The following is a 22,114-nucleotide window of genomic DNA, read 5'->3' on the forward strand; positions in this document are numbered from 1 at the left end:
AAATCAGTAGCAATTGCCCTAATTAGAAAATATCTGTAAAAATAAATACAATGAAAATAAGACAATGTTACTAATTCTAGTTGGTCACGGTTGCTCCCCTGCCCTGTTTGTTAAAAAGAGAGATCAGTGGGTGTTTAAAAAGGTGTTAAAGACAGACTAGCTCCACATGGATACTTTCTTGGAGATAATTAGAATAATGATTGAAATAAAAAAGAAATCACTTTCTTGCAAGCTAATGCAAGTTATTTAAAATATTCCCTCTCCCACTTAAAAAACACTTTCCAGAAGACTGGGGACCTCCATATTTCCTCTCTAGTCCCTTTTAATTCATTTTAATTTTTTTAAAAGCTTTCTTAAGTAATCTCTACACCCAGCATGGGGCTTGAACTCATAACCCTGAGATGAAGAGTTGCATGCTCTTCCAACTGAGCCAGCCAGGTGCCCCAGTTCATTTTAATTTTAAAGCTAAAATCAGGGTGCTTCACACTTTCCTTCTGAATTGTCCCCAGGGGGACAAGAGAGTGAACTCAAGGTTGGATCTGGGAGAATTACTGCAGAAGGAGATCTGCCCAGACACCATGTTGCTGGTCTAAAATCCATGAAAGTTTGTCTCTACTCCATAATATGTTTGGTCTTGGCTTTGATACAAAATTTACATTTTAAATTGCATTCATCCTTAATTTTTTCTCAGTCTCTAAACGAACACTGCAGGAATATGTGTGTTTTGTCTTACAGCATTGTGTCCCCAGTGGTTCTCAACCCATCAAATGCAATGTTCCTTTTACTTAGATATTGTAATGAAAACTCTTAATAATGCCCCTTAATTATCCAGGAGTAATTTCAAAACTAAACTGAAGTAGCCACTCACATAATCTCCAAAAGAATCCAGGTATAAAAAAATAATAATAATAAAATAAATCAGGTAGCATGCCCCAAGTATGATATGATGGATGATTTTTTTGAAGGAGTCAATTAATTAAATAAGGGTTATTTTCAATATGCAAATATGCATGCACAATTGCCTAGATAATCAAAGGAAGAGGTTAATGTTTGTCCCTGATTATAAATAAGCTTGTATTTAATTGAATTTTATTGATTTTTTTTCTTTATATTTGACATTTTGAAATAGGATTAGTTCAGTCTGTTCGTAGATAACACATGGAAACCCAGTGACTGTGTACAGATACTCCGTGACTCAAATACCACATGTAGTGTTGAATTTCACAGTATGGATTTCTGGAATCATGAAAAATTTTGTGACGTTCCAGATAAAACCACAACAGACTTCCTTTGATTTACCTACAAGTTGTACCCCTGCAAAATTAAGTGTATATTCAAACTATGTCCTTCCCCCCAAATCTTATTTCTATATAAAACAGAGTGAAGGTCAAGGTGCAGATAATCCTGGTTTTCACCTGCATGAGAGTCAAGTAGAGCATTCCATTTGAGATGGTACAGGCTGCAAGACATGTCTTTGTTGAGTCTCGTGCCCTGTCGGGCAACTAACATCTCAGGGCCCTAGGTACTAAATGCTGGTCATTGGGGATGACCAAGATTGTCCCATAATTCTCCCACACCACCAGCCCCAGGGGTTGATACCATCACATAGAGAATCCCTGGTATTCCCTTGGCAGTGTGGACCGCTGTTGAGCATGACCCCATTGATGGCTTTCAACAGGTTTAGGGCCATGTGGTCTGGAGGTGCTGAGAAGCCCTGTGACTCGGTGTCTTCCTCCTCTGCAGGGGCTGAAGATCAGTGTGCTCTGGACTCTGTACTACGGCATCCTCAGTGCTTTTGCGCCTGTGTACAGCTGGATCCTGGTGCTCCGAGGCCTGGTGGGCTTCGGGATCGGCGGGGTCCCCCAGTCGTAAGTAAACACCCAGCTCTGGCCATCCAGCAAGACAGCCAGTCAGCTATGTTCATGACCTTGGGCCAGATGCAGAGATGGTGCACTAGGGCTTCTGGGGTCAAGGAGGTAGCCAGAGAGGAGTACCATTATCAGTATTGTAATGATTGACGATGCAAAAGCCACACAGTAGGGGCGTGTGGCTGGCTCAGTCAGTGGAACATGGGACTCTCCATCTCCGCGTTGTAAGTTTGAGCCCCATGTTGGGTGTAGAGATTACTTAAACATAAGATCCTAAGAGGCACCTGGGTGGCTCAGTCTGTTAGGCATCTGACTCTTGGTTTTGGCTAGGGTTGTGATCTCAGGGGCCTGGAATCAAGCCCTGTATTGGGCTCCACGTTTGGTATAGATTCTGTTTGGGATTCTTTCTCATTCTGTTCCTTCTGCTCCTGCTCTCTCTCTCCATCCCCCCTCAAATAACTACATAAATCTTTAAAAAAACACACACACACAAAATCTTAAAAAAAAATGCATCGTAATAGCTGGAAGGTCATAAATGTGAAATAATCATAAAAATGATAGATTTAGCATTGACTAGGCATTTCTCTGGGACGCATCGCAGCAGCTCTGGGAGGTACGTGTTTATCAAGTGATTGCCATCTCCATTTTACAGTTGAAGGCAAGACGCAGTGGGGTGCGTAGTGGAACTAAGAACCCGAGTCTGTCTGCCTACAGCATCCACGCTCTTAACCATCATGAGGGGCACAAGGCGCCTTCCCCCCCTTTAACCTAAGCTCAAGGTGGGGTGGGCCAAACCATATGCAAACTGAGTGTTAGTTTGTTGGTGCTGTTCTTAAGGTACTGAGAGAAGTCACTGTTGCAGGAAGATGTTACCCTGTCCTGGGAGACTGGCAGACATTGTCATGTGGGCTGTATCCAACCTGCTGAGTCATTTTATAAAGTTTTTTTTTTTTAAAGATTTTATTTATTTATTTGACAGAGAGAGATCACAAGCAGGCAGAGAGGCAGGCAGAGAGAGAGAGGAGGAAGCAGGCTCCCTGCTGAGCAGAGAGCCCGAAGCGGGACTCGATCCCAGGACCCTGAGATCATGACCTGAGCCGAAGGCAGCGGCTCAACCCGCTGAGCCACCCAGGCGCCCTTGAAACATAACCACGTCCTTCATTATCATGTGAACTATGCTCATTATCATGTACAGAAACAGAGTTGAATAGTCTCAACAGAGACAATATTTACTATCCAGCCCCTTGTAGAAAAGGTGCATTGACCCCAACCCAGAGGATGATGGCCAACATTTAGTTGAAGTTGGTACTTTTCTAAACAGTTTACCAGACTATTTCCTTTAATCCCCCCAAATTTCCTAGGTAAATTCTATTGTTCATCCCATTTCACAGATACAGAAACTGAAGCACAGAAAGGTAAAGTGACTTGGCCCAGGTGACACAGCCAGGAAGAGGCAGAGTCAGAATCTGAACTCAGACCCTCTAACTCCAGAGCCTAGGCTCTAACCATTGCATTGTACTGCCTTTCTATTAAGGACTGGGAAAGAGTCAAAGGCAGATTGGGAATGATGTAGGATATTTCATAGGAAGTGATCTGAATGAAAAGAGGTATCCATAGCTGAGTCCAAGGAAGACTAAGGGTCCATTCTGGTTAGTTTGTTGGGGTGAGATATGTGAGAACTGAAAGCTGAGGTTGGATAGGTAGACCAGGGCAAGCTTCCTAGAAGTCTTGAATATCAGGCCCAAGGGATTGCCCACAGGCACTGGGGAGCCACTGAGAGTTCTTGAGCAAGGGAAGTACTTTAGAAGTAGTCATCCGGCAATGGTGGATAGGATGGGTTGAAGGTAAGGAATAATACTTCCTTTTGCAATAATTTAGAGAAATTTCCCATAAGGACTAGTTTGTTCACTTATTCAGCCAATATTTCTTGAGTGCCTACTATGGCACTGGCCTAGTACTAGATGCTGAGGATATAGCAAGCAGTGAGCAAGACAGACATGGTCCCTGTTATAGGTGGGGACCTTGCAAAACAGAATGTGGGTTGGAGATGAGTGTGGAGATCAGCACTGGCAAGGGAGTGAGTAAAGCTGGAATGGGCAGAGGAAGGTATTGAGCACAGCTGATTCTGTAGGAGTTCCAGAGCTAGGATGGCTTTTTAGAGTTGTTCCAAAATGAGCCATGGGGGATGGACTTTTGTACCTTCAAATCAACCCCATTGGACATGGGCTGCCCTTAAGGAGCGAGCATGACCTTGGGTAAGGCAGCTGCTTTGGGTCAACGCCAGGAACCCAATTCTGAGCTCTTAGCAGGTAACATTCCTGGTCATTCTGGAGGGACTGTGTGCTTCAGTCCTGAAGGGTGAGTCCAGGTGGTATATCACAGGACCCTCCACAGTCTACCCTCTGCACCTCTTGGATCCCCTTTCTTCATATAATAAACCCATCCCATCTGGGAACAGTTTCTCCAAGATTCCCCTTGATCTTTTCCCTAAAAAGATTTAAAAGAGGGTGGCTAGTGGAATAAACTCAAGTCCCTGTTATTGCTGCTGGCCTCCAGGCTACCCCTGAGGCCCAGTATCTCCCACCCTTGCTACTCATTCTATGTTCCCATCACCTCTGGCCAGCACTTCTGCAGTCGACATGGTTTACCTGGTGGGATGATCCAGACCCCATGCCTGAGTCACTGTGTCCTTCCCAGGCTGTAGCTGCTGCTTGTCCATTTTAACACCAGAATTGGGCAGGGGGTTGCCGAGAGATGTCCATTGCATCACCTGGGTGTCCCATTAGATGATAGCAGCCCCACCGCTTCCTGATTCTCAAGGTCAACTCTTCAGACCGAATGCTGACTCTCTTTCTTGAGAGGAACCCAAAGTTACTAAGTGGGAAACTGCCTAAAGTCTAATGGGATTCTTTTTTTTTTTTTTTAGATTTTATTTATTTATTTGACTGACAGAGATCACAAGTAGGCAGAGAGACGGGCAGAGAGAGAGAGGAGGAAGCAGACTCCCTGCTGAGCAGAGAGCCTGATGTGGGACTCAATCCCAGGAACCTGGGATCATGACTTCAGCTGAAGGCAGAGGCTTTAACCCACTGAGCCACCCAAGCGCCCCATCTAATAGGATTCTTGCAAGGGAAGCATGCCCTGAGGGAAGCATGCCCTCTCTGGGAACCAGGACCTCTAAGCTCACAGGTGGTAGAAGTACAAATTCCTCCTTCAACCCTTTGACTTCTGAATGATGTATTCCTTCTACATTGCACAACATGATAGGCATTGATTTAAGGGTGTGTTATGTCCTGGAAGACAGTATCCCATCTTCACAGAGCATCATCTCCAAGCTGATGCCTCAGTGCCACCTCCAAGAGTCTGTTCCATTGCCCTGTCTGGCCAGCAGCTGCAAGGTACCATAAGATATGATAGGACCAGTGGATTCCATGGTCCTGTACCCACTGCTGCATCTCCTTTGTTATGTATCAGCTCCCTTGGTCCTAAGCACTGAAATGTGGAATTCTGTGTCAGTGAGTCAAACACCGAAAAGCCCTCAGATAGTGGTGCTGGGTGAAGCCCCAGGGGCAGGAAAGGCAAACCGATACCCAGGATATGTGCCAGTTCCTTCACGATGAGTCACTGTTCCTTCCACAATGGAAGGATGTTCAGTATAAATAATTCGCCACCACGTGACATGGGATGGCTCCATCCTGGGGGGTCTGCGTTGGCCTCTGCTGGTGGAAGATGGGCTTTGGTGCATGAGAATCTGGCCCAATTGCCTCTCGAGGGTTAAGAGTTCACTGGCTGGCTTCTTGAGCCTGTTGAGTGTCATGTTGAGTGTCATGGGGAAGACCAGGAAAGGGCATCCAGAAGGGTAAGGCTAACACTGAAGTAATATGACTTGGTCATGACTACCAGATTCAAATCCTGACTCTGTCACGTAACAGCTGTATGCCCTTCGGCGAGTCCCTAAACCTTTCTGTGCCTCAGTTTCTTCATCTCTAAAATGGAGATAATAGCATACCTACGTCATGGGGTCACTTAGGATATTACATGGCAACATATGTGAAGTGTCCGCGACAGTGCCTGGCAGAGTGCTCAGGGAACGTTAGCAAGTGTCGGGTCTGCCAAAGGCCATGAAACTCAGGTGTCAGTGTGATGGATGTTGGACTCCGTGGGTAATTATGGAAAGAGTAAATGGGAATGGGAGATGTAACCACATGGAGTGAACACAACAAATCCCCAGACTCTTTCTGCCATTTAGAGGCTGGAAGGGCACTGAGTAGCTCTCAGTTCTCCCCAGTCCTTCCTTCCCTATTCATTATCGATCCCTCCAGGGCTCTATGGAGTAGACATCTGACATACACTCCTGGACCTAGGATGGGCTTAAAAACCACTGGGGCTTGAGACAGAAGCCATTAAGCCAAGCCCATAAATCTGGGCTGGCAGGAGCTTGGGGCCAATGTTCTCCACGTCTGGACCAACTCCAGGAATTCCTGCGGACACAGGAATGAGTCCCATTCATGAGCCACTCATTGACTAGAGAACAGTTTTCCTCTAGGGGCTGGAAGGAAGGCACTCACAGAAGTACCCATTAAATTCCTTTCCCAGGGAAATGACAGCAGAACCAGCCTCCAAAGAGCTACCTGGATTTTCCTCCCACAAGAGGGAAGAGAAAGGAACTACAAATCCAGAATGTCCAGCGATTCTTGTCTGAAATGGGGGGAATGAGAAGAGCTACTTTCCACTTCTTCTTCTCCACATTGTCTGAAAATGTCATCAAAGGTCTAAGAATTAGAATAGATCTATGACAGTGATGGGAAACAAGAAAATGGCACCATCGGCCAACCAGAAATTTTGAGGAGCCTCTGGAAGATTGTAGGCAGATAGGATTCCAAAGGCAGAGTAACCAGAAGAGAGAATACCCACCTTCTAAACCTGCAAACGGGAGAGATCATCGGGGAGAAAGGACAGGACACCAGGGGAATAAAATTAAGAACACAGAGCAGCTGGGAGGGCCTTTGCCCCTTACTCATCTGTCATGAGGGTCCTCAGCTTGCCTGCCTGCTCCCTACCCCCACCTCCCAAACACCATGCCTCCCCACTTAGCTGTTCCTTTACTTAACCCTGGCCCAGCCCTTCTTCTTATTTATATAACTATTGTCCACATGACCATTTTAAAACTCTCCAAACCTCAAAGCACAGGTTTTATCACCCCCATTTTACAGATAAGAAAACTGGGGTTTTGAAGATTATGTCATGTGCCCAAGTCTGCACAGCTAACAAAGGGCAGAGCTGAGTTTCAAACATCATTTGACCCTACAAACATTTTCTCTTGAATACTCCACTCTATAGCTCTTTTGTCCCTGAAGAGAGCAAGTAAAAACAAACAAAATTACAGAAGAAATATTTAGCCACCCAAGAGAGCCATTGGCTTCCCAGAACTTCCACTCCAGCCATTTATGTAAAAATAATCATGGTTTAATTATGCAATGTTCTTAACTAGTTATAAAAATGGCTCCCTTAAGTTCATTATTTGGAAACATTGAATTGAAGATTTTTTTTTAGTTGAAGATATTTTTATGTAATTAAATGCAACCAAGAGTATCCATTCATTTAGGCTTTGCACCACCTCAAAAAACCAAATGAGTAAGACTTTGCTGTGTAATTTTTGAAAGTGAAACAAGCAAGAAGTTCTTATAATGAATTTTTAGTATAAATACAAATTATATTACTTAAAATTGAAAATTGTTAAAATTAAATTAAAAACTGTCTTTATTTCAGTTTTATCCATGTGTAACTGACATCCAGAATTCAAGGTATAGAACATAATGACTTACCTATCTTGCAAAATGATCAGCTCAATAAGTTTAGTTAATGCACATCATCTTGCCTATAAACTATATTATTAATAAAGAGCCCATCCCTCAGCCCTGATCTGTGCTTTTCTATGTGCTTCCTTCTATCCCTCTTTTTGTAATTTTTTAAAAGATTTTCCTTTAAGTCATCTCTACACCCAATATGGGGCTTGAACTCACAACCCCGAGATCAGGAGTCATGTACTCTACTGACTGAGCCAGTCAGATGTCCCATTCCTCTTTTTCTTCTTTCCTTTATTTCTTTCCCTGAAGTGGGAATATTGGTCCTTGGTGATAACCACTGTAACATTAATAGTGATGATGATCATGTCCATTGAGTGCTTACCAAGTGGCAGGCACTATGCTAAGTGCTCTCTTCCTACTACCTCATCTTGTTCACTGACAACCCTATCATCCCCAGTTTACAGCAGAGAAAACTGAGGCTCAACGATCATTAAATGGCTTGCTTAAGGCCAGATGGTTATAAAATGGAGCATGGAATTACCTCTTGCTTTGTAATAAACCATCCCGACATTTATGGCTTAACAACAATTTATTGAACTCCTGGTTCTGCAGTTGGGCAGTTTGGTTATTCTGGGCTCAGCAGGGCTTGCTTGTGTGTCTCCAGTCAACTGGCAAATTGGATGGGGGCTAGCTGGGCTAGCATGGCCACAGCTGACTCATCTATGCTCCATAAGCCTTTCAAACTCCAGCTGGCTAGCCCGGGAACCTGGTCACCTGGGCAGAGGGTCCAAGTGAGCAAGTAAAAGCCAAGAACATATTGAGACCCAAGCTTGGAATGGGCACGATATCATGTCTGCAACATTCTGTTGAACAAGGGCAAGTTGCAAGGCCCAGATTCAAGGGATACAGACATAGACTTTGTATGGAGTGACCTGCAAGGAAGCAAGACACAGGGAGGGAAAATAGTGGGGCATCTGGTGCAAACCACCTACCACGTGGAGAAACCAGATTCAAATCCACACCCATCTAATGCCAAAGCTCTTACATTTGAACAGATGTCATGAAAAGACTCTGAGCTTATGTAGTCAGAAAGTCCTGGTAAATCGGTAATGTCCACTGGGTCCCTGGTACTGATTGGAAGATGATTTTGGGGATGTAAAACTGGAGGTTCTGAGTGGTTTCCATTCCCTTTAATTAAGATAGGAAAGAGGAGTGTGTTTAGGATGCCAAGTAATTACTTTTTCTGTCTATGAAGGAGCGTCAAGAGGGAAGAGACTTTAACTCGAGCAAAAAAATTAGAAGTAACTTAATTTTTATCATTATAAGTAATACATTTTTGTTTTAGAAAATATAGAGGGGTGCCTGGGTGGCTCAGTGGGTGAAACTCTGCCTTCAGCTCAGGTCATGATCTGGGTCCTGGGATCGAGCCCCTCATTGGGCTCTCTGCTCAGCAGGGAGCCTGCTTCCTCCTCTCTCTCTGTCTGTCTGTCTCCCTGTCTCTCTGCCTACTTGTGATCTCTCTCTCTCCATGTGTCAGATAAATAAATAAAATACTTTTATAAAAAAGAAAGAAAATGTAGAAAATGCAGATAAGCATCAAAAAATGATCATTGCCTCTAGTTGCAAAATATACACAAAATACGTGTAAAGAGACACGGTGGCACCAAGGCATTTTGTTTATTGTTCCTGATAGAGGGTACTGAGTATTTCAGCAAAAATGCCCCCTGGCTAAGTGATGAGCTGGAACCCCACCTTAACTGGCACCCTGCCTGTGTGCTAGCCACGCTTCAAGACTAAGACTCCAGGTAGCTGCCCACCTGTTCCACCTAGAAACCTTCTCCGAAGATTCTCCTGATTGACGTCTAGGTAGATCTTGCTCACAGACCCGCCCTTGGCACTGCTCTTTCCCCTCCAGACCAAGCAGAAATGCCAAATGGAGATCGCAGGTCACTTCTTTCCAAGCATGTGATCCAGATGGCAAATCTCTAATTGCCAAGTGCTGTAAATGTGATTATCTTCAGAGGGAATTTATTGACGCCAGTATCAACGGCTTCCTGGCATTGTTACTTTCAGTGCTCATTCTTTTATTCTTCAGTGTGGTTGTCATCATCACCATACTTTGGATGAAGATCAAACAGCTCGTTTTCATAACGAACTGCTATAAATAATGGCCAAGTAGGGGGCACAACAACAACAACAAGGAAAGGTTTCTTGTGGCAGAGGTGGCAAAAATAAGAAATTGAAAACAATCTAAGTATTAGTCAACCGGGTGGCGGGAGTTTTAAAATAATACCGCTGGTCTGCATATATTAATATGGAAAGATCTCCCAACGCCTTACTGAAAGCAGATCCTGACACAGAGATACCAGTGCAAGTAGTTTAATCTGGGAGACCCTGTAGTTCGCATCTCCAGATTGTCCTGGAAATGTCATTTGTTGAGAGCTGCTCCTGGGAAGTTTAAATTCCTTGGCATTCCCTGGTCTGCCACAGAGGATGGCAGAGTGACCTTTAATAACCAGAGAATGCATTCAGGGAAGAGTTGCAGGTACTGACAATTGGAAACTGGACAGGCATGCGTGGAAGTGGCAAGAATTGGAGCACTTGTATGGATAGAAAATGAACAGTGTGCTGCATGTGTTAGGAAGGAGGAAAGGAAGGAAGGGAGGGAGGGAGGGAGGGAGGGACTAGGGAGGAAGGAAGGAAGAGGGAAGGAAGGAGGAAGGAAAGAGGGGAGGGAGGCAGGAGGGAAAGGTGGGAGGGAGGGAGAGAGGGAGGACAGGAGGGAAAGATGAAAGGAAGAAGAGAAAAGGAAAGGGAAGGGAATAAAAAGGAAAGATATGCTGCTTAAATTTATTTATTTATATAGAGAAAGGCCTGGAAGTTTGCAAAGCAAACTCCTGGTTGTTATGGCTTTGGGGGAGTGGAATGGAAGTAGGGGCAATGGAAGAGAGGAAGAATTATCAGATACTCTGTATACTTGTATACTGCTTAATTGTTTTACAGTGCAAATGTATTCAGGTACTACTTCTGTAACTAAAAAAGAAAAAAGAAAAGAAGACTGCATGTTATAGCTTCATTATAAAAAGAAATCCTTGCTGTCTAAGGACAGGCATAACTTTGTCCTTAGAATATGCTGCTGCATGTTTTTGCATGGCTAGTAGTTTAATTTGGTGGAGGAAAGGTAAACATGCTTCTCATTTTATTATTATTATTATTGATTTTTTAAATACTATAAGCACACCATTTGGAGAATAGCATAACAATGTCAAAGAAGTCCTCCATGGTAATTGCTGTAATCTCTGTAACCACTATAATCTTGATGCCTCTTCTCAGAGCCGAGTTAGTGACATTCCTAATGGTTTTTGTTGTGAGAGCTACTTGTAGGCATATGAACTAGAACAAGTTTTTTTGGGAACAACTATGGTATTATATATCAAAAGCCTTAAAACTGGGCATGTTCTTTGATATAAATTCTGCTTAACAGGAAACCACATGAAGCAAAAACGTCTTTAGCCTAAAGATGTTTGTTTATTTATAAATAAATATCTATTTATAATATAATAGATTAAAATATCTATTTATAATTGTGAAACCATCCAAATAGGGAAGTGGTTGGTGGTCTACAAAATATAGACCCATATGGGTTAGAATTTTGGCTCTTCTAATACTAACTTACTAGCTGAAGGTTCCTGGTCAACTAACAATTTATCTGACATAGATAGATCTAGAGAAGAAAATGAGAATCAAACACACACACACATGTACACACACACAGAGGATTATAAATAAGTATCTACTCCCCTTGATTTGAAATGTTTGAGTGAGGGGAACCTGGGTGGCTCAGTGGGTTAAGCCTCTGCCTTCGGCTCTAGTTCTTGATCTCAGGGTCCTGGGATCGAGCCCCGCATAGGGCTCTCTCCTCAGTGGGACGCCTGCTTCCCCCTCTCTGCCTGTTTACCTCTCTGACTACTTGTGATCTCTGTCTGTCAAATAAATAAATCAAATATTTTTTAAAAAAAAGAAATGTTTGAGTGAGATAATTCATGTAAAACATCTCAAAGAATGCTTGGCATATAGTAGGCCCTCAATAAAAAGTAGCTATTATTAAGAAAAGTATGGTTCATTCATAGGATAGAATATATGTGTGAAAAAAAATATGTGTGTAAGAGGATTTTAAATGGCATGGAAATGCTATTTATAAATCAAAAAGTAGGGTTCAAAATTCTTGAGTATGAGCTCAGCTACAGAGAGAGATTGAGAAAAAGAAAGGGGGAAAGATAAAGACAAAACATCCAGATAGGAAGAGAGAATATGTTAAAATACTTATCCCATGAATTAAACTAGGTGATATCGACTTTCTGTTCATGTTTTTCTCTAAATAGAATATATCTAAACTACTAAAGTCCTGGGCTTTTCACTGGGGCTCCTAAGAAGTCTTCCTTCTTTGGGCAGAGATATCTTTTATCATAACCCTGAGAAGGACTTCTAATGGAGATAGAATGCTTCCTAAATCTCAGTGGTATTACTAAGACCAACTTTTCAAATGTCAGATATTATGGAGGGAAAGACATCTTTCTGGTGAGGTAGCTCCAATTGTTCAAAAGCAATGCTAGGAGAAGGTTGTGGGTATGAGCCATTAGTAGCAGCAGCTGGGAGTCAGGCAGACTGAACTAGTAGAATGATCCCAGGAGATCTAGATAGGTCATCAGCAACATCTGCCTCAAAATGGTCAATGGAAATGAACCTCTCTCTACCCCGTCTCCCTTTTGAGGAGCCAGGAGAGTAACATGAAGCCATCTAGTTGCTCAGATGCTTGACGTAGGTGGGAGATGTGGGAAAAAAGAAACCCTCTTCCTAGCAAAATGGGAGGCAGCATGGAGAAGAAGTTTAGAGGTTTCCTTCACTTTCTGGCATGGCCAGTGGCTGAGGAAGTGAAAGATAGGGGAGGGGGCATGAATGTAGTAGATGGAAGAGGCAGCCAGTATAGTTAGGTAGTTAGGGCATTGGTTACATTCAGCAAGCTAATAAATGGATTAGACAAATAAGAAATATACAGAGAATAATGAAGCCTGGGTGTCTCAATGTTGGAGAAGGGAATTACGATCATGGAAACTGGGGCAGGCAGAAAGAACCCTAAACTTGGAGTGCCTGACTGGCTCAATCAGTGGAGCATGCAACTCTTGATCTTAGGGTTGTATGTTTAAGCCCACATTGAGTATAGAGATTAGTTAGAAAGAAAGGGCCCTAACTTTCTGGTTGTACTAGAATTGAAAGTATCAGTGTGAACTCAATGTTTTTTTAAATGCATATACCCAGATAGAAATAGAAACAGACATAGATGTATGGTGTGCATGTGGAGAGAAAGAAAGAAAGGGACAGAACAAGACTGATAGATAGCTAGATCTCTTAGCTGTGTCCTCGGAGAAGGCCTAGAAGCAATGGCAGACCAGTAGTAATGAACACACTGAGTGCTCAGATCTTGGTTTCTAAATACCAAATACCGCAAGGAACCAGGACCTCTTAGACAAATGGCTGACTTCATTGTTGGGGCAAGAAAAGTACACCATGAGCCTGGACATATTGGTGTGCCAGAATGTAAAGAACGATGGAGGCATATAAAAAAGAAACAGGGACAGGATTGAAAGATCTTCCAATGGCCAGACTGGGACAGTCTGAGCATTGAAAGAATAATGGCAGTAGTGGCTTACAACCCACTGAATGAAACAGGAATCCACAGGTCCATAATGATTAAATGAATGAATAGGTAGATAGATAGATTGAAAGAGAGACAGACAGAGGTCTGGGATAGGGTCTGGGGATCTAAGCACTCAGCCATTGTCCCAGGAAATTCTGAAGTTAGGTGGTCTACAGACCATCCTCAGAAGAATCCTGACCTATAAATTCAGAAAGTGGGGTGCCTGTGTGTCTCAGTTGGTTAAGTGTTAGACTCCTGATTTCAGTTCCAGTCATGATCTCAAAGTTGTAAAATTGAGCCCCATGTCCAGGCTTCATGCTCAGTGTGGAGTCTGCTTGTCTCTCTCCCCCTACGCACTCACATATTCTCACTCTCTCTCAAATAAATAAATAAATGAAATCTTTAAAAAAAGAAAAGGAAGTCAGAAAGCTGTGGCAGGTCAGGTCTCAGTCCTGACCTTAACTCCTTTCCTATCTCTCTGCTTTCCCAGGGTGACACTGTATGCTGAGTTCCTTCCCATGAAGGCCAGAGCTAAGTGCATTTTGCTGATTGAGGTAAGGAAGGTGGTCTGGGTTCCCCCAAGAGAGCTCAGTCTCTGAGCAAGAGATCCTCAGACATCCTGAGCCTCAGGATAAGGAAATGGGATTTTGTCGGGTTTGTTAATTTAAACTTTGTTGTTGTTTTGGGTTTGCGGCGTTTATTTGCTATATGGATAAATTCTTCAACTGACCAAAACAATCCAGTCTCTTAAACTGGTGACAGGCAGGTGGTATGTCATTCTTGGACAGGACATGGCTTTTATCTGAGAGTTGCAGCCAAACAACAGAGACTAGAGGACCAAAACTCCTGCTTCTTGTCCATAGCATCCCCCTCCACCCCTATGTGTATCTGGACTCACCTGCGTCTTATGTGAGTGGTCACCTCTGTAGCTGCCTTAAAAGACCCTTGGTCTACCTAGTCCCTCTCAAGCCCTCTTTCTGCCAGGGTCTTATGACCCATTTTCTAATCATGATCTTGGAATCTCTCGGGGCGAGTATGTAACTGCCCCCATGACACCATGCAGTAGCAGTAGCAGTAGTGTTTACTTGTCCTTTCCGGACACCAATGTCCACAGTGATGACTATGATGCCACTCTCTAGTCACCACGACCACACTGACAATATTCATTACATTAACCCCACAGCCCAATTTACCACTCTGATTGCATCTATCCTTGACCAGTAAGGATGGTAGTCAGCTGGTCCACACTGGTATGGATGAACCAACTGTTTAAATATTGAGATTTTATCTGCGCCAGCAGAGCCTGGTCACTGATTACCCCTCATCACCTGACACACCCTGTCCTCTCAGAGGACCCCCTAGAACTTCCCATGATCTAGCAACTAAAGAGTTAACTCCTGGCACAGTCATGGTGTGTGTGTGTGTGTGTGTGTGTGTGTGTGTGTTTGGGAGCAGGGTGTGTATGACCAGTGTCTGGTATCCATTCTGGTTGGTTGGTACTGTATCAGTTTGTTAGACATCTTAGCCATCATCCCTGGTTGTAAGCAACAGAAATAGACCGTGGTTAATTTAAGCAAAAGGGGATTTAGGAAGGTTCTTACAGACTCCCAGAACTGATGGGAAAGTTGAAGGACCAGGTTTGTCAATGGTCAATGGTTGTAGGGTCCCAGCAGGAACCAGCATACTCAAATTAGAGTAATCTGAAGAGGGTTTGGTAAAGGGACTACTTCTAAGTAGCCCCAGGCTGGAAGTTCCGGTTGCCAGGCAAAGGCAGGAAGTAGTTAGCAGTCCAGAGAGAGAGTTATATATCAAGGGCTGTTGGACAGGAGCTGTGCCCTTCTGCTGAGAGATGCAGCAAGCCCATGAGCATCCTGCAGAGAGGGAGCCAGAGTCCCACCTCTCATACCTTTCTCCCCCCCCTCTCCTGTAGGGCTCCCCATTGGCTGTGCCCAATGGGAAGCCAGAAGACAGAGAACCTATGGCAGCAGTGCACACAAAGAGCAAGGTAGGGAAAGATGGGGAGTGACTGGGAGAGGCACAGAAGATACTCAGCTCTGCAGGGAAGAAGCAATTGTGACAAGGATACTAGGGCCCTAGTGGGCAAGAGAGGTGGATGTCAGTAGATAAAAACCAATGTGTCTATCACCATATCAACCTCACACAAGGTGGTATTGGTCTCCTTAACCGGAGCTGCCACACTGTACACTCCAGTGGGTACCACGCCAATATTAGACCGTATGCATGGCACCCTCAGGAGATGGACAACATAGTGGCCCTGGCCAATCATATGGACCACAGGAAAAGTGGTGGTCATTCCAACTTTGCAGACCCCAAGGACCTCTTACCCATATTGAGAGTGTCGTCTATCATGTCGCTGACATTGCTCATGTGTTGACCATGCTGCTCCCATCACTGATCCCATTTTCCCATCCCAGGTCTTCTGGGCCATCGGAACAGTGTTCGAGGTCATCCTGGCTGTGTTTGTGATGCCCAGCCTGGGCTGGCGCTGGCTACTCATCCTCTCGGCTGTCCCGCTGCTCCTCTTTGCTGTCTTGTGTTTTGTAGGTATCCTTTAAGACATCTCAACCTTTGCCCTCTCAGCCTCCTGCTGTTCACTATATTTCAGTGGGGAGGGGGTGGAGGACACACCATCCCGTAAGGAGTATTTTTAAGATTTTTCTTGGGGGGGGGGACTTTGACAGCAACACCAGTTAATAATAATTATAGCAACAGCAGCAATCATAACTACAAGAACCTATCCCGTTCCATTCCTCTGGGTCCAGAGACCCCACCCTTAAAGACTCCACACCTAGATGAGAGTATGTGGCTGGGACCCAGTGTTCTGTGCCACCCTAACCTGTCACTCCTGTCCCCACAGTGGCTGCCAGAGAGTGCAAGGTACGATGTGTTGTCCGGGAATCAGGAAAAGGCCATCGCCACCTTAAAGAGGATAGCAACTGAAAATGGAGCCCCCATGCCCCTGGGGAAACTGATCATCTCCAGACAGGTCCGTGCCTGGCCCACTGTCTGTAGCGTGTGTGTTCGTGCACCTGCATGGGAGTGTGTATGTGGGTGGAGTGGGGTAAATCTTGAGACACACAAAAAGAGCAGAAGCAGAAAGCAGACCAATTCTCCAAAAGCCAATTTTCCTGAATTTACTTGGCAATATATCTTTTTACCAAAAACATGTTTCAGGGATCCTTCTTTTTGAATATATGTAGTAAATAGGAATATATTTTTCCTAATATATATCAATATATTTATTTCCTCAATATGTTCTCTTTATAAATATATTAATGAGCCTATTTTAAAATATATTCAACAAAAACAAACATTCTCAAATATATTCAATTACTATTTGAAGAGTGTTATCTTTTCATTCAAGAATATACTAAAAAATACATTTTTATTCATGAAAGCAATATTCACAGGTAGACTAAACCACCTATAGTCCATAATCTGTTTTTATATGTTTATTTTTTTTTAAATATTTTATTTATTTATTTGTCAGAGAGGGAGCGAGCGAGAGCAAGCACAGGCAGACAGAGTGGCAGGCAGAGTCAGAGGGAGAAGCAGGCTCCCTGCGGAGCAAGGAGCCCGATGTGGGACTCGATCCCAGGACGCTGGGATCATGACCTGAGCCGAAGGCAGCTGCTTAACCAACTGAGCCACCCAGGCGTCCCATGTTTTTATATGTTTAAATAAGCAAGCATTTCTCAAACTAAGAAAAATATATTTGTTAAATATATCTAAGGAGAATATAATCACAGTCATAGAATACACTTAAAAAAAAGAATATACTTTTTTAAAAGATTTTATTTATTTATTTGTCAGAGAGAGAGAGAGCAGGGGGAGCAGCAGGCAGAGGGAGAAGAAGGTTCCCCGCTGAGCAGGAAACCCGAAGTGGGACTCAATCCCGGAACCCTGGGATTATGACTGGAGTCAAAGGCAGATGCTTAACCAATAAGCCACCCAGGCTCTATGAGGCATCCCCCAGAACATACTCTTAAAAAGAATATTGTAGCATAGCTCAGTCTGTTAAGTGTCTGCCTTCAGCTCAACTCAGTGGGGAGCCTACCTCACACTCTTCCTCTCTCCCATTGCCTCCCCCCCCCCGTTCAGGCTCTCTCTCTGTCTCTCAAATAAATAAATAAAATCTTAAAAAAAATTATAGAGCAAAAATTTGATAAATTAGCAAATTATATGAAATTGGCAAGTGGGTCATTCAACTAATCAATCTTTCGGCACATTGGCTTCTGGTGAATTGATTTTCAGCACATGCGTGTTTGCGATCTTAACCTAGAGCTGGCTTAGGCAGGGCATGAAATGGTTAGACACAGCTTGGACAGACTGTGTCTGCTCCCCAGGTCCACGGGACTACCTGAGAGTTCTCAGGGCAGGGAGTCTGCTTCCTGGCTCCAGGATTTCAGGCTGGGGTTGGGGGTTGCAGGATGTCTCCATCCTTGGGGAATCAGGCCTGCAGACGTTGCTGGGTCCTGGCTAGAGGGCCTCACCGGGCTGGGGGACTTTGTGCTATGGGATTGAGTGCTGGGTTCTCGGATCCTGAGCGTGCAGCCCACCAGCAGCCTCCCTCCCAGCCGTGGGTGTTCGCCAGTCCCAGGCCATGGTCAGCGCTGCTGGAGGAGACGAGAGCAAACAGCATGTCCTTGTCTTGAAACAGGAAGACCGAGGCAGAATGAGGGACCTTTTCACGCCCCATTTCAGATGGACAACCTTGTTGCTGTGGTTTATATGGTAAGAGCTGCTTCTTGACCTCTTGACACTTTGATCCCCTTCACCCGGGCCCTGTTTTGGGTTCTGTTTTTATGCAATGCACAGAGAACTCTTTGAACTTAGGCAACATTTACAAAATTCAGTGGTTTGAACATCACTTTCCTGATCTCTGCCTTACCCAGGTATAACCGGTACTACTATTTTCTTAGTCTTTTTCTTTAATTGTACTCACTTCCGACTCAGATAAATGTCTTATTTTTTAGTGTTATTAATTTTATTCCCAATATAGATCACATACAATGTTACGTTAGTTTCAGGTATACAATACAGTGATTCAGCAAGTTTATCCAGTACTCGGTGCTCATCATGATCAGTGTATCCTTAATCCCCATCACCTGTTTAATCCATCCCCCCCACCCAGCTCTCCTCTGGCAACCATCAATTTGCTCTAATAGTTAACGGCCTGTTTTTTGGTTTGTCCCTTTTTCTTTTCCTTTGTTTTGTTCCTTAAATTCCACGTATGAGTGAAATCATACGGTATTTGTCTTTCTCTGACTGACTTATTTCACTTAGCTCCATCCATGTCATTACAAATGGCAAGATTTCATTCTTTTTATGGAAGAATAATATTCCGTTGTATATCTATGTGTGTATATAAATGTGTGTGTGTGTATCACATCTTCTTTTCCATTCATCTGTCAATGGACATGGGCTGCTTCCATAATTTGGCTATTATAAATAATGCTGTAATAAACATAGGGGCACATATGTCCTTTTGAATTAGTATTTTTGTACCCTTTGGGTAAATATCCAGTAATGCACTTACTGGATCATAGGGTAGTTGTATTTTTAAGTTTTTGAGGACCCTCCATACTGTTTTCCAGAGCGGCTGTACCACTCTGCATTCCCACCATTAGTGCACAAGGGTTCAGATAAATGTCTATCAAGAGGCAATTTTGTATGTCTGCTTTAAAGGGAAAAAACCTTAACTGCAGGCCATATATTTTTAAGAGCTATACAGTAAAACGTAGCTAGATTGATGATCTGCCGAGGGAGGAGACAAGATGGCAGAGAAGTAGGGGGCACTGTTTCAACCTGTCCCCTAAAGTGAGCTGATTACCTCCCAAAGAACTCTGATCACCCATGAAATCAGCCTGAGATTAGAATTATAGATTGATGATCTGCCAAGGCACTGAGCTGCTGTATTTAATAGAGAGACGCAGAGAGAACGTAGGTGTCAAGGACACATTCATTAGCAAGTAAGTGAGAGGAAACCGTCAAAATACAGTTGACCTTGAACAGTGCAGAAAGGGGGTTAAAGGCACAGACCCCTGAGTAGTCAAAAATCTTTTGACTCCCCCAAAACTGAACTAATAGCCTCCTATTGACCAGAAGCCTTGCTGGCAATATAAACAGTCAACGAACACATATTTTGTATGCTGTAGGTATTATATATTATATCTTAAAGGAGGCTAGAGAAAAAGAAAATATTTTTATTAAAATCACCTGGAAGAGAAAATGCACTTGCAGTGGTGTACTGTATTTGTTGGAAAAAATCCCTTTATAAGTGGCCTGTGTGGTTCAAACCCATGCTGTCCCAGGGTTGACTGTGATTGAAAGGAAACGTAAAATGGGATTTTTGTCACAACTGAGATTTAATATTGCCATATTGCCTTGGGTACCAGCAGCGGCATGGAGCCTGCCATATTTGGGGAACCATTGATTTGGTCAACACAGGCATCCTTAGAACTTTCAGTCCTGATCCTGGTCCGTCTTCCTTAAATAACAGCCATTGGCGATGTGTGGATGTGGGCACGATGGAAGGGAGGGATTTGTACTGAGTAATCCCCTGAAAATCCACAACTAGTTAAATCTCAGCTATTCTTTGAACCTTTCTCTGCCAAATCATGTACACAGCATGAACAGTGTGCAGAAGGGGCCTGGCTAACACTCTGCATTCTGGTTTAACCAGTGCTCACTTTTTCCCATGCACCTTTGAGTAGAGGGGCTAAATAGCAGGGGATTGTCCTGAAAAGTGGTCAGTTGCAGGGAAGTGGAAGGGAAAGCTTTGATAATATATAGAACTGGGCTTTAGCTCTGTCCCTGCATTCCTACGAACTGAACCAGGCATTTATTAAACACCTACTGTGTGCCCAACACAAGCGTAGAGTCTGTAGGGTTTTTTTAAAAGGGAGTGGGGATGAGAGTTGAGGGTGTCTGTCTTTGCAGGCAGGTGATTCAGTTGGGCCAACACTACCCAAATACTGAAGTGGTTAATTGGAGACTAATTTTTGCACACTATAGAAATTGCTAAACTTGCTAGCCCATATTGCAATGCAAGGAAATTAATCACTGCTATCTGGTTATGACAGTTCCCACATAACTGTACTACAGGGTAAGAATGTTCTGGTCCTACACAGTTGAGTGTTCTAGTTCCTGGGACAATCGGGAATTAATCAACTGTTTCATTCTGATCTGAAATATTAGGGAAGTCTGCAGAATCTGCACTTATACGGGCCACACAGCAGGTGTTTAGTAAATGCTTGGTGAGTTGATTCAGCTCTCAGGAGTTCAAGGGGAGAGCTGGAGCCCACTTCTTGATATTATCAAAGCTTTCCCCTCTTCTTCTCTCTTCATGTTGACCAAATTGGCCCAGAAGTCCTGATCGATGTCATTCATGACTGTGTTCTTCCAAATATTGGTACCCCAAAGTTGTGTTTTCCCTATTGCCAGTTGAATAAACAGCCTTGGGTGTTTTCTGTGACAGAATACAGTTCTTAGTCTTTCAAAGGACACAAGATCATGTCCCTTCATCACATTGCTATGCTTTGTACCTGCCATTTTCCTTCTCAAGGGCCCTAAGAAAGCCCCCAAAGGTCCACTGTCGCCCATGCCCAAAGACTGGTCCTCACTGCTATAGAAGCAAGTCCCTCCTGAGGGGTTGGGGAGAGGGGACTTGCATGTCTCCCATCATTTCTTGATATCTTCTTGCTTCCTTCCTGGCAGGTTTTCCAATGCATTTTCTTACTATGGATTAGTTCTGCTCACCACTGAGCTCTTTCAGGCAGGAGATGTCTGCAGCAGTGAGTATCAGACCACCCTCCTCCCCTCTACACAGTCAGATACGCATGCCCACCCCAGATTCCACCGCTCCTGAGCTTGGCCATGCACAGATGCCCATGACTTTACCCTGCCAAATCTGAGCATAGAAGACCTGGACTGTGGTCCCCAAGAAACTCTGTGGAAAACCAAATAATCCTGAAGTGACATTGCAGCAGAGTCATATCTTATGTCACCTAAAGGACATGGTGAAGTACAACACTGTGTTTGATGGTCATGACCCTAAGCAACTGTTCTCACATGCATATGAAGTCTGAGAACCATGTTGGATCTCAACCCTAGCCACACAACAAGATAACCTGGAGGAGTTTTACTTTTTTATTTTTTAAAGATTTTATTTATTTGAGAGCATAAGCATGCATGTGAGGGAGCACATGAGCAAGGGAGGAGGGGGGCAGAAAGAGAGGAAGAAGCAGACTCCCTGCTGAGCAGGAAACCCCATGCGGGGCTGGATCCCAGGAATCCAGAATCATGACCTGAATCTTGTACAGCCAGAGTTGGGAACCACTGGACAAAAGGAACAAAACAGAAAGCAAAGTCTCTGTGCAGATGTCTGGGCTTTCAAACCATTCTATCTACAAGAACAGGTTCTTAGCATTGAACCTGGGGTGGAGGATAAAGGGATCAAGTTCCTGCTTGTGTTCGGGATTTTCCCAGTTATCTTTTTCATAAGCCTCTGTAATCTTAGTTAATAGTTCGGTTTATTGGTATAAAGATTTAATGAGCTAGTGACTCAGCTGCAGATTTGGGGTTTGGTATTGAGAGAGTATAAATTGCATTCCCCTATCAGGGGACCCACTGAAGCAAAGCAGAGGATCCAGGGGAATGTTACAAAACAGGGATTGGCAAACTTTTTCTATAAAGGGCCAGATAGTTAATATTTTAGGCTT

General features: G+C 43.7%; 1 protein-coding gene across 1 annotated transcript in view; it reads left to right on the plus strand.

Moving 5' to 3' along the window:
- The window catches only part of LOC122903330 (SV2 related protein), a 73,818-nt gene that overhangs the window by 38,423 nt on the left and 13,281 nt on the right, over positions 1-22,114 (plus strand). The window contains exons 6-11 of the mRNA XM_044244099.1: positions 1,744-1,868; positions 13,861-13,924; positions 15,806-15,931; positions 16,249-16,377; positions 18,052-18,125; positions 21,111-21,187. Of these exons, the coding sequence (XP_044100034.1) occupies positions 1,744-1,868; positions 13,861-13,924; positions 15,806-15,931; positions 16,249-16,377; positions 18,052-18,125; positions 21,111-21,187 (595 nt within the window). The remainder of the gene's footprint in view (positions 1-1,743; positions 1,869-13,860; positions 13,925-15,805; positions 15,932-16,248; positions 16,378-18,051; positions 18,126-21,110; positions 21,188-22,114) is intronic.

Source organism: Neovison vison, chromosome 3, assembly GCF_020171115.1.
Source record: "Neovison vison isolate M4711 chromosome 3, ASM_NN_V1, whole genome shotgun sequence".
Taxonomy (NCBI): domain Eukaryota; kingdom Metazoa; phylum Chordata; class Mammalia; order Carnivora; family Mustelidae; genus Neogale; species Neogale vison.